The following is a 12,270-nucleotide window of genomic DNA, read 5'->3' as shown; positions in this document are numbered from 1 at the left end:
GGCAGTGTGTGCGTGTTTTGTAATGACGCACACAGTGGGAAGTTAAGAGGCACTGGGTCCCCTGCTGACTATTGTCAGACTGCTTTAGTGAAAGGTTCTCCTCAAGTCATTAAAAAGCAGCAAAATAAACGTGGTGTCAGCATTCCCCCTGAATAGGACCAGACTTTACACAGCACAGACATGGAGCGCTGTGTGTGTTTAGGGAAATGTCTGCCACCTGGATAAATGACAACTGTTCAATCATCAAAGTGTGTGTTGTGAGACTGTGTTTGTGTGTGAGAGAAAGTATGTATGCATTGTGTATATATATGAGTGAGAGTGTGTGTGTGTGTGTAGTATGTGTGTGTATGTCTAAATAGGTTGAGTGTATCAGTATGTGTGTATCTCTGAATAGTACAGGTGTGTGTGTGTGAGTGTGTGTGCGTGTGCGTCTGTGTGTGTGTAAGAGTGTGTCTGTATGTATAGGATGTGTAGTGTGTATAGTGAGTGTGGGTCTACAAGTGTCAGACGCTATGAGGAGGTCCGTGTATATAACGCTGAAGTCATCTCTGCTCTGTAAGTGTTTCTTTGTGCTAGCGCTAACAGCTGGCCCTGTGCCAGTAGACCGTATTTATGGAAGGAAAATGGGGGGGGGCAAAAAAAAGAAGGAGAGAAAAAAGAACGAGTGCGAAACACGACTGGAGCGAAAGGAGCTATGAAATCAGGTAGGTTGCTTTGGCAAAGAAGAGCTACCTCCCAGACATGTTAACAGCTCCAAGACTGGCTCCACTAGAACATGACGCCATGTTTGTGCATAAACTTGGAGGGCATTTTGAAACCCATTTTCCTTTGGAATACTGATGGTGGTCTGTGATGTCATAAGTGAACAAAATGGGGCTTGAATGTCTCAATCTCAGAGCTGTGCTATTTGAGGTATCTGGGTATTTATAGTTGTGGATGGTTAAACTTTGTATTCTCCACCCTTTAATTAAATACTTGACGTTTTGAGACTAAAAACTGACTCTGCCCCAATTAAGCTCTAAAACAATGTTACCTAAAAGCATCCACCATCCAGCCCCCACCTTGGCCCAAACGAAGCCCAGCGATGGAGCCTCAGGTCTGGGGCTGATCCACTACTGTCTCCAATTGTCCTGTAATTAGTTCACCTCCGAGGACTTCCACCCCCATACGCTGCCTCTCATCCCACCAGGCTTCAAAGACTACAGGGCACAGGACACCTCTCCTGCTCGTCCAACCAACAGGCCTCTAGCACCAAAGGGCTGCCGCAGCACAATCCAATTTCAGTGGGACTGTGATAGGACACCAGTGTCTGTGTGTGTGTGTGTGTGTGTGTGTGTGTGTGTGTGTGTGTGTGTGTGTGTGTGAGAGTGCATGAAAGCATGCATGTCTCTGTGTCTGAGAGAGAGAGAGAGAGAGAGAGAGTGTGTATGTGTGTGTGAATCCTTCCCTCATCACATGACCAGCTAATTAGAGGCTCCTCCGGGTATATGAGTGTTTCCAACCCTTCATTAACCCTCAGGGTCTACTGATGTCTAACGGCTGAGCTCTCTCTCTCTCGCTCTGTAGCTGTCACTGGACACCCAGGCGCCGTTCAAATCCTCTTCACATGCACCCTTTCTTCCTTCCTTCCTTCCTTCCTTCCTTCCTTCCTTCCTTCCTTCCTTCCTTCCTTCCTTCCTTCCTTCCTTCCTTCCTTCCTTCCTTCCTTCCTTCCTTCCTTCCTTCCTTCCTTCCTTCCTTCCTTCCTTCCTTCCTTCCTTATGTGTGTGTACATGTCCATACCAGAGACTTGATAACCACAGAAGCCATTAGCCACAGTACTCAAAAAAACTGCTAACGAAACCCTGGCAAAAAATAAATAAGAAATGGATCTACACTCGCAATTCAAAATCAAATTCTTAACTGAGGCATTGAGTTCACTTAGCTACGCCTGCTTTAATTCACGGCCAATATGTTTTCCATTACACTAACTCATTGTTATACATTCCCATTTGTTATAAAAGGTGCATAATGTGATGTCACCACAGAGGGTCTGTGGACTGTGTGTGTGACTCACCTTCACACTTGTGGCTGGTGTCACTCTGGCGGTGGCCCGCTGGACATTTACACTCATAGGAGCCCACAGTGTTGATGCAATTACCTCCTGCACACAGCCCCGGGATGGCCTGACACTCATCCACATCTACAGGAGAAAAAGAGGGTGAAAGGAGGGAGAGAGAGAGAGAGAGAGAGAGAGAGAATGTAGACCATCAGCACAAATAAGCAGCACTTAACAGGCGTTGCTTTAAGAGATGCATTTTAAATACTCTGTTTACTCTTAATGAGCTAAGAATCTCCCAAAGCGTTGCTGCCCACTAACCTTGAATCAGATGGAGTCTATAAATGTGTGTGAATGAATTTGGATTTTACACTCTGTGATTTACAGCACCTTAGCCTTTAAAGTGAAGTAGGCTGGGCGCATACATTACAGTACAATAATCAATCATGAGAAGACGTATGGCAAAAATATTCAAAAATCCTGAGCTTTCAGTCCCGTATTAAAACTTGTTGAAAGGGGCGAAGCAGGAAAGAACAGAGGATATCTTGGCACCGCCACCTAGGAACCAAGATGACTCCAGACTGCAGCACTTGTTTGAGGAGTGAGTGGGTTCATGTATATTTCCCCATCATGCCATGAGTAACTAGGATGGAGCTGTGGGCGTGGGGCTCTGATTGGACAGTGAACACAGTAACCAGGAAGCATGACATGTCTTCTTTAGAGTCGTTAAAGAGAGGGAGGAGTTGTTTATCACCTCATCTTCCTCCCTCTTCCCGGAGAGTAAGAGGTAAAGAGAGAGGCCCAACTCGGAGGAAAATCTGTCTCCCTCCACCAGGTGACTTGGAGTTGTTGTGTGTAGGTCAATGACTGTCGAATTTGGTCAACAACAAAAATGTATGGCTTATTTTCTATGTGAGGTTTATTTATTTGATTGAATCGAAGTTGCGTAATGCTTAGGTTGTTACGAGTGAACTGATATTAGTAGGACAAACGACATTCCCGCCACTTTGAGAAAAAACACTTCATATCGGAGATGGCTATGCATATTCATTGCATGAGGCTAGTAGCATAGCATCTCTCCATTGAATACAGGCGGTTGACGTCAACAAACCCCATCGAATATTTCCAAAAGTATTAAAATAATTAGATGTATTCACCAATCAAAGAAAGGATAGGCGGGAACTTGACAGCCTGCTGTGCCTCTTTGTGCCATTGTTAGGACGGAGAGACATGTATCTTGTTAGTATATCCATAATCTTTGCTCTTCCCCTGTTCACACATTTACACTTCATTAGCTCACAGTCTGGCCATGCTGGCAAGACAGAGGTGTTGGTGTTTCGTCATCTTCAGTGGAAACACATTGACTCAGACCCCTCAGATCGTTAGCGTGCCTAGAGGGGGTTCGTCTGGTCCGGGCGTGTGAATGTGTGCTGAGACTGGTATTTGTCTGGATGGTATGAAAACATAGTCAAGTGTAGAATCTCAATTCCATACTCCTCGCATCCTCATCTAATTCCCAAAACCCATTGGATGGGGTCAGATGCCCTCTGACCTTTTCCTCCAATGGGTTTGGAGAAAGAGACGAGGAGAGAGGACGTGATGAGTATGCAATTGAGATCTTCCCAAAGAAACACACAGACGTCCAGACACACACACCTGATCATCCAGCTCTGTGAGAGGGAAGTTGGCACGCCTTGCCAGTACGCAGCCAAGCAGCCGAGATTAATACCGCCCTCTCTCTCTCACACACACACACCCAGCCTGTTTCTAATCATGCGAATATATTTTACCTCTGTTCCCTTTTAACAAAGCCTGGAAATGTGCTCACATGTTGAGGACCATCCAAATCCATGATGCCTGGAATGCTATCCTTACATTGGGATTCATGTGCATGTGTGCTTTGAACTGGCTCCAACAGGACTTTGCTCAGGGGCTTTTTGGCGACCAGTCAAAGGTTTGGACACAGGTACTCATTAAAGGGTTTTCGTTATTTTTTACTATTTTCTACATTGTAGAATAATAGTGAAAACATCAAAACGATGAAATAACACATATGGAATCAAGTAGTAGCCAAAAAAGTGTTAAACAAATCAAAATATATTTTAGATTCTTCAAAGTAGCCACCCTTTGTTTTCATGAGAGCTTTGCACACTCTTGGCATTCTCTCAACCAGCTTCATGAGGAATGCTTTTCCAACAGTCTTGAAGGAGTTCCCACATATGCTGAGCACTTGTTGGCTGCTTTTCCTTTTCCAACTCATCCCAAACCATCTGAATTGGGTTGAGGTCAGGTGATTGTGGAGGCCAGGTCATCTGATGCAGCACTCCATCACTCTCCTTCTTGGTCAAATAGCCCTTACACAGCCTGGAGGTGTGTTTTGGGTCATTGTCCTGTTGAAAAACAAATTATAGTACCACCAGATGGGATGGCGTATCGTTGCACCATGCTGGTTAAGTGTGACTTGAATTCTAAATGAATCACCGACAGTCACCAGCAAAGCACCCCCACACCATCACACTTCCTCCTCCATGCTTCATGGTGGGAACCACAAATGCGGAGGTCATCCGTTCACCTACTCTGCATCTCACAAAGACACTGCAGCTGAAACCAAAAATCTCAAGTTTGGACAGATTTCCACCCGTCTAATGTCCATTGCTCGTGTTTCTTGGCCCAAGCAAGTCTCTTCTTCTTATTGGTGTACTTTAGTAGTGGTTTCTTTGCAGCAACTCGACCATGAAGGCCTGATTCACGCAGTCTCTTTTGAACAGTTGATGTTGAGATGTGTCTGTTACTTGAACTCTGTGAAGCATTTATTTGGGATGCAATCTGAGGTGCAGTTAACTCTAATGAACTTATCCTCTGCAGCAGAGGTAACTGTCACGCCCTGATCTGTTTCACCAGTCTTTGTGATTGTCTCCACCCACCTCCAGGTGTCACCTGTTTCCATTAGTCCCCGGTGTATTTATCCCTGTGTTTCCTGTCTCTCTGTGCCAGTTCGTCTTATTTTGCCAAGTCAACCAGCGATTTTTCCTTGCTCCTATTTTTCCCAGTCTCTGTTTTTTCCTAGTGCTGCTGGTTTTGACCCTTGCCTGTCCTGACGCCGAATCCGCCTGCCTGACCACTCTGCCTGTTCTGACCTCGAGCCTGCCAATCCCCCTGTACTGTTTGGACTCTGACCTGGTTTTTGAACTCTCGCCTGTCCCCGACCTGCATTTTGCCTACCCCTTTTGTTATAATAAATATCGGAGCTCAACCATCTGTCTCCTGTGTCTGCATTTGGGTCTCGCCTTCTGCCCTTATAGTAACTCTGGGTCTTCCTTTCCTGTGGTGGTCCTCATGAGAGCCAGTTTCATCATAGCACTTGATGGTTTTTGCGACTATACTTGAAGAAACTTTCAAGGTTCTAGACATTTTCCGGATTGACTGACCTTCATGTCTTAAAGTAATGATGGACTGTTGTTTCTCTTTGCTTATTTGAGCTATTCTTGCCATAATATGGACTTGGTCTTTTAGAAAATAGGGCTATCTTCTGTATACCACCCCTACCTTGTCACAACACAACTGATTGGCTGAAACACATTAAGAAGGAAAGAAAATCCACAAATCAACACCTGTTAATTGACATGCATTCCAGGTGACTACCTCATGAAGCTGGTTGAGAGTACAAAACTGTCATCAAGGCAAAGGGTGGCTACTTTGAAGAATCTAAATCTAAAATATATTTGATTTGTTTAACATGTTTTTGGTTACTACATGATTCCATATGTGTTATTTCATAGTTTTGATGTCTTCACTATTATTCTACAATGTAGAAAATAGTAAAAATAAAGAAAAACCCTTGAATGAGTAGGTGTGTCCAAACGTTTGATTGGTACTGTATATATAGAGGCAGATTGATAGAGGCTCTGTGAAAGAATGTGACTTTTCATATACCCCACCCTCCCCACACACACACATTTACACTCACCACATACGCTGCTGCTACTGTCTATTGCCTATCCTGTTGCCTAGTCACTTTAACCGCTTTAACCCTACATATATGTACATAGCTATCTCAATTACCCCGTACTCCTGCACATCGACTAGATACTGGTACTCCCTATATATAGCCATGTATTTTTTACTCGTTATTGTTATTCCTTATTCACTGTGTATTTATTCCTCGTGTCACTATTTCTATTTTTTATCTTTATCTTTATCCTCAACTCGTAAGCATTTCACCCTGTGTCTACACCTGTTGTTTACAAAGCATATTTTGATTTGACTTGATGAATGGGTTGACTTAGAGTTGAATGTAAGACAGTGTATTATATTGATGCAGCTTTGGATAATAAAGCACTTTGGTTTTTAAATGTGAGTCTCAAAGTCACAATCTGTAGTTGATTTTGTCTGAGCATCAATTTCCTTGCTTTTTGTCCTGTGGCCACAGCAGACAAAGAAGTCACAGATTGCCCATTTAAGGCACTCAGTCAGTCACATTGGTAATTCCAAAGTGCAGAGTGAGGCGTGAAGGTTTACTGCTGTCTTAGAGTCGTATTTCTTCAGTTGTTCAGTTCTTTCCAGCTATTTTTCATTAGACTGAGTGCAAAAAGCTTTCGTATTCAATTTGGCTTTCACCACACCTTACTGAGAATGTGTCAACACTCAACAGGAACTTTAGAGGCCATGTGCACCTGCTTTTTGCCAATACAAGGGGAGTGTCCTGTTTCACCCAGGTGGCTCCTAGTCCTGCAAATTCATGTGAATGAGGTAAGTGCCTCCCTTTGAGACTTAGTGAAAAACATTTTTTTTAAAGGCAACCCATTATCTCAACACAAGGCTGTTGGCTAGACATCTCTCATTTGAATATCCACAGAGAGGAAGAGGCTCTAGTCCATGGAGGGCCGTTTGAACATTTTTGAGGGGTGAGACGCTGCGTTTACCTAAGAGGGGACACAACCTTTACATGTGTGTCATCTATTGATCCAGCCTCACTGCTTAGTCTGGTTGGTCATTAGGGAGCCTAGTGTGGAGGATGGGAGGGGCCAGACACAGAGAGAGAGAGAGAGAGAGAGAGAGAGAGAGAGAGAGAGAGAGAGAGAGAGAGAGAGAGAGAGAGAGAGGACAGCCTGTATTTACACAGACACTGGTCTGGGGCTGCTGCAATGTTGATGAAGCAAGGTGAAACTCAGTTCATGAGGAGGTGAAATTAGAACTCTTTCTCTCTCGTACTCTCCCTCTCTTTCTCTTGGGCTTTGATGTGTATCTCTGCTCTGTGTGTGTGTGTGTGTGTTTTTGTTTCTCTGTGTGGGTGGTGGTTGCAGGCTGCAGGAGTTTGGTGACAGTATCAGAGATAAGGAAGGTGACTGTTACGTTGACGTTTACATTAAACATGATTTTATTGAAGATGTTGCTGATGGTGACAGATTAAGTTACTAGTTAATTAAGTTAATTAAGTTGGTTACAGTGTCCGTGATGAGGATGGTGTGTGTGTGTGTGACTCACTTGTAGAGTGTATTAGACTGAAGATCATACAGGTGTGTTTATATGTGAGTGTAAACATGCGTGTGTGTCTGTGTGTGTGTGTCTTACCCTGGCACGCGCCGCTGCGGATGTTGGGGATGAAGCCTCGGCGACAGGGGTGAGGCTGGGCGGGGCACATCTCACAGGGGTGTCCCCATGCCCGTCCGATGGTGGCACAGCACAATGTCTTGGTGCACACGATGCCACTCAGCTGGCCCTGGCACATCTGGTTGTTGACCTGCGTGAAGCAGGGCCCGGTCCGGTAGTCTGTAGGGGGAGAAGGAGAGAGAGAACAAGAGTTAGCCATTTTGGCAGCCATTTATTTATCCCACTTCCTTAAAATCCCCCTCTGAATGTTCTGTATAACTGAAAGGTAGTGAGGAAAAATACATCTAAAGCAAAGTCTATTTCACACTTCTGCTAGCTACATTTAATTGAATTTGAAGTGTTATTAAAATAAATATACCCCAGAAGAACACAATTTAGTAGGCTTTAAATGCTGCAATATGTCATGCACACTGTATGACAGACCTCCCAAGTCTTTAACCCATTGGACTAAATGCTGCTGCACATTCCTGGTTAGAGGCATTTATCTGGAAATGTGCTGAACAGTGGGTTCCCCTATTCACTGGTGTAATGGGATAACTATATAATGGGGAAACCCATTTAGTACTGGTTCCCATCAATAACAATCTTCTCATGACAAATATTCTTGGTCCAGACCAGGGGAGAACGACTGCCCTCTCTCAGTGAAGCTCAAGGCCGACCGCGGTACTGTTAGCATTGTTAGCAGAAAACAGAATACCACCATTATAGTGAATAGAAACCAAATCAAATCAAATTGTATTTGTCACATGTGCCGAATACCTTACTGTGAAATGCTTACTTACAAGCCCTTAACAAACAATGCAGTTCAAGAAATAAAGTCAAGAAAATATTTACTAAATCAAAAAATCAAAAAAAAATCCAATCAAATAAAGAAGTATCACAAGAAAATTACATAACAATAATGAGCAATATACATGGGTTACCGGTACCGAGTCAATGTGCTGGGGTACCCGTTAGTCAAGGTTATTTGTAAAATGACTATGCATAGATAATAAACAGCAAGTAGCAGTAGTGTAAAAACAGTCTTATGGCTTGGGAGTAGAAGCTGTTAAGGAGCCTTTTGGTACTAGACTTGGCGCTCCGGTACCGCTTGCTGTGCGGTGACTTGGGTGACTAGAGTCTTTGACAATTTTTTGGGCTTCCTCTGACACTGCCTAGTATATAGGTTCTGGATGGCAGGAAGCTTGGCCCCAGTGATGTACTGGACCGTACGCACTACCCTCTGTAGTGCCTTGCGGTAAAAGGCCGAGCAGTTGCCATACCAGGCTGTGATGCAACCGGTCAGGATGCTCTCGATAGTAAAGCTGTAGAACTTTTTGAGGATCTGAGAACCTATGCCAAATCTCTTCAGTCTCCTGAGGGGGAAAGGTGTTGTCGTGCCCTCTTCACAACTGTCTTGGTGTCCTTGGACCATGATAGTTTGTTGGTGATGTTGGCACCAAGGAACTTGAAACTCTCGACCCGCTCCACTTCAGCCCCATTGATGTTACATAGAGGAAGAGGTTGTTGTCCTGGCACCACACTGCCAGGTCTCTGACCTCCTCCCTATAGGCTGTCTCATCGTTGTCGGTGATCAGGCCTACCACTGTTGTGTCATTAGCAAACGTAATCATGGTGTTGGAGACGTGCTTGGCCAAGCAGTCATGGGTGAACAGGGAGTACAGGAGGGGACTAAGCACACACCCCTGAGGGGCCCCAGTGTTGAGGATCAGCGTGACAGATGTGTTGTTGCCTTCCCTTACCACCTGGGGACGGCTCGTCAGGAAGTCCAGGATCTCGAGACTTCTTTAATATTAGCACCAGCAGTTATTGACAAATAGCTGCTCTGTCCTGCCGATGCACGGAGAAGCCAGCCAGCTCCATATTATCTGCGTCGTCGTTTAGCCACATCTCGTGAACGATAAGATATTACAATTTTTAATATCCTGTTAATAGGATAGTCTTAATCGTAGATCGTCCAGTTTGTTTTCCAATGATTGCACATTTGCCAATAATACGGAGGGTAGTGGTGGTTTACCAACTCGTCGGCACCCCGCCCCTTTTATCCCTTTTCTTCACGAGAATAACAGATATTTGGGCCTTGTCTCGACAAAGCAGTATATCCTTTGCGTCAGACTCAAAAAAATACAAATATTTGTCCAGTTCGAGGTGAGTAATCGCTGTTCTGATGTCCAGAAGCTCTTTTAGGTCATAAGAGACAGTAGCAGCAATATTATGTGCAAAATGAGTTACAAACAATGCAAAAAACGAACAAAATAGAGCAGTTGGTTACGAGCCCGTAAAACTGTATATACAGTTTAAGTCGGAAGTTCACATACACCTAAGCCAAATACACTTAAACTCAGTTTTTCACAATTCCTGACATTTAATCCTAGTAAAAAATCCCTGTCTTAGGTCAGTTAGGATCACCACTTTATTTTAAGAATGTGAAATGTCAGAATAATAGTAGAGAGAATGATTTATTTCAGCTTTTATTTCTTTCATCACATTCCCAGTGGGTCAGAAGTTTACATACACTCAATTAGTATTTGGTAGCATTGCCTTTAAATAGTTTAACTTGGGTCAAATGTTTTAGGTAACATTCCACAAGCTTCTCACAATAAGTTGGGTGAATTTTGGCCCATTCCCCCTGACAGAGCTGGTGTAACTGAGTCAGGTTTGTAGGCCTCCTTGCTCGCACGCGCCTTTTCAGTTCTGCCCACAGATTTTCTATAGGATTGATGTCAGGGCTTTGTGATGGCCACTCCAATACCTTGACTTTGCTATCCTTAAGACATTTTGCCACAACTTTGGAAGTATGCTTGGGGTCATTGTCCATTAGGAAGACCCATTTGCGACCAAGCTTTAACTTCCTGACTGATGTCTTGAGATGTTGCTTTAATATATCCACATAGTTTCCCTTCCTCATGATGCCATCTACTTTGTGAGGTGCACCAGTCCCTCCTGCAGCAAAGCACCCCCACAACAAGATGCTGCCAACCCCGTGCTTCACAGTTGGGATGGTGTTCTTTGGCTTGCAAGCCTCCCCCTTTTTCCTCCAAACATAACAATGGTCATTATGGCCAAACTGTTCTATTTTGTTTCATCAGACCACAGGACATTTCTCCAAAAAGTACGATCTTTGTCCTCATGTGCAGTTGCAAACCATAGTCTGGCTTTTTTATGACGGTTTTGGAGCAGTGGCTTCTTCCTTGCTGAGCGGCCTTTCAGGTTATGTCGACATAGGACTTGTTTTACTGTGTATATAGATACTTTTGTACCTGTTTCCTCCAGCATCTTCACAAGGTCCTTTGCTGTTGTTCTGGGATTGATTTGCACTTTTCGCACCAAAGTACATTCATCTCTAGGAGACAGAACGCGTCTCCTTCCTGAGCGGTATGACGGCCGCGGGGTCCCATGGTGTTTATACTTGCGTACTATTGTTTGTACAGATGAACGTGGTACCTTCAGGCATTTGGAAATTGCTCCCAAGGATAAACTATAGTTTGTTAACAAGAAATTTGTGGAGTGGTTGAAAAACTAGTTTTAATGACTCCAACCTAAGTGTATGTAAACTTCCGACTTCAACTGTAAAAAAATATATATACAGTACTGGGCAAAAGGTTAAGGCAGAAAAAAATGCTGTAAAGTAAGAATGCTTTCAAAAATAGACATGTTAATAGTTTATATTTATCAATTAACAAAATGCAAAGTGAGTGAACAGAAGAAAAAACTAATTAATATTTGGTGTGACCACCTTTTGCCTTCAAAACAGCATCAATTCTTCTCGGTACACTTGCACACCGTTTTTGAAGGAACTCGGCAGGTAGGTTTGCCCAAACATCTTGGATAACTAACCACAGTTCTTCTGTGGATTTAGGCAGCTTCAGGTGCTTCTCTCTCTTCATTTAATCCCAGACGATGATGTTGAGATCAGGGCTCTGTGGGGGCCATACTATCACTTCCAGGACACCTTGTTCTTCTTTACGCTGAAGATAGTTCTTAATGACTTTTGCTGTATGTTTGGGGTCGTTGTCATGCTGCAGAATACATTTGGGGCCAATCAGATGCCTCCCTGATGGTATTGCATGATGGATAAGTATCTGCCTGTACTTCTCAGCATTGAGGAGACCATTAATTCTGACCAAATCCCCAACTCCATTTGCAGAAATGCAGCCCCAAACCTGAAAGGTACCTCCACCATGCTTCACTGTTGCCTGCAGACACTCATTCGTGTACTGCTCTCCAGCCCTTCGGCGAACAAACTGCCTTCTGGTACAGTCAAACATTTCAAATTTTTACTCATCAGTCCAGAGCACCTGCTGCCATTTTTTTGCACCCCAGTTCCTGTGTTTTTGTGCATAGTTTAATTGCTTGGCCTTGTTTCCACGTCAGAGGTAGGGCCTTTTGGCCACAAGTCTTCCATGAAGGCCACTTTTGACCAGACTTCTCTGGACAGTAGATGGGTGTACCAGGGTCCCACTGTTTTCTGCCAATTCTGAGCTGATGGCACTGCTGGACATCTTCCAATTGCGAAGGGAAGTAAGCATGATGTGTCTTTCATCTGCTGCAGTAAGTTTCTTTGGCCGACCACTGTGTCTACGGTCCTCAACGTTGCCCGTTTCTTTGTGCTTCTTCAAAAG

At 44.0% G+C, this 12,270-nt stretch overlaps 1 protein-coding gene across 2 annotated transcripts in view; it reads right to left on the bottom strand.

The window, feature by feature from the left end:
* Positions 1-12,270, bottom strand: part of LOC106613712 (fibrillin-2) — an 89,643-nt gene that overhangs the window by 48,129 nt on the left and 29,244 nt on the right. For both annotated transcript variants that reach the window (XM_014216250.3, XM_014216249.3), the window contains exons 7-8: positions 7,610-7,807; positions 2,057-2,182 (exon numbers count right to left, since the gene is read on the bottom strand). In XM_014216250.3, the coding sequence (XP_014071725.1) occupies positions 2,057-2,182; positions 7,610-7,807 (324 nt within the window). The remainder of the gene's footprint in view (positions 1-2,056; positions 2,183-7,609; positions 7,808-12,270) is intronic.

Source organism: Salmo salar, chromosome 10 (assembly GCF_965601325.2).
Source record: "Salmo salar chromosome 10, fSalSal1, whole genome shotgun sequence".
NCBI classification, from domain to species: Eukaryota; Metazoa; Chordata; class Actinopteri; order Salmoniformes; family Salmonidae; genus Salmo; species Salmo salar.
This window is presented reverse-complemented; position numbering and strand designations above follow the sequence as displayed.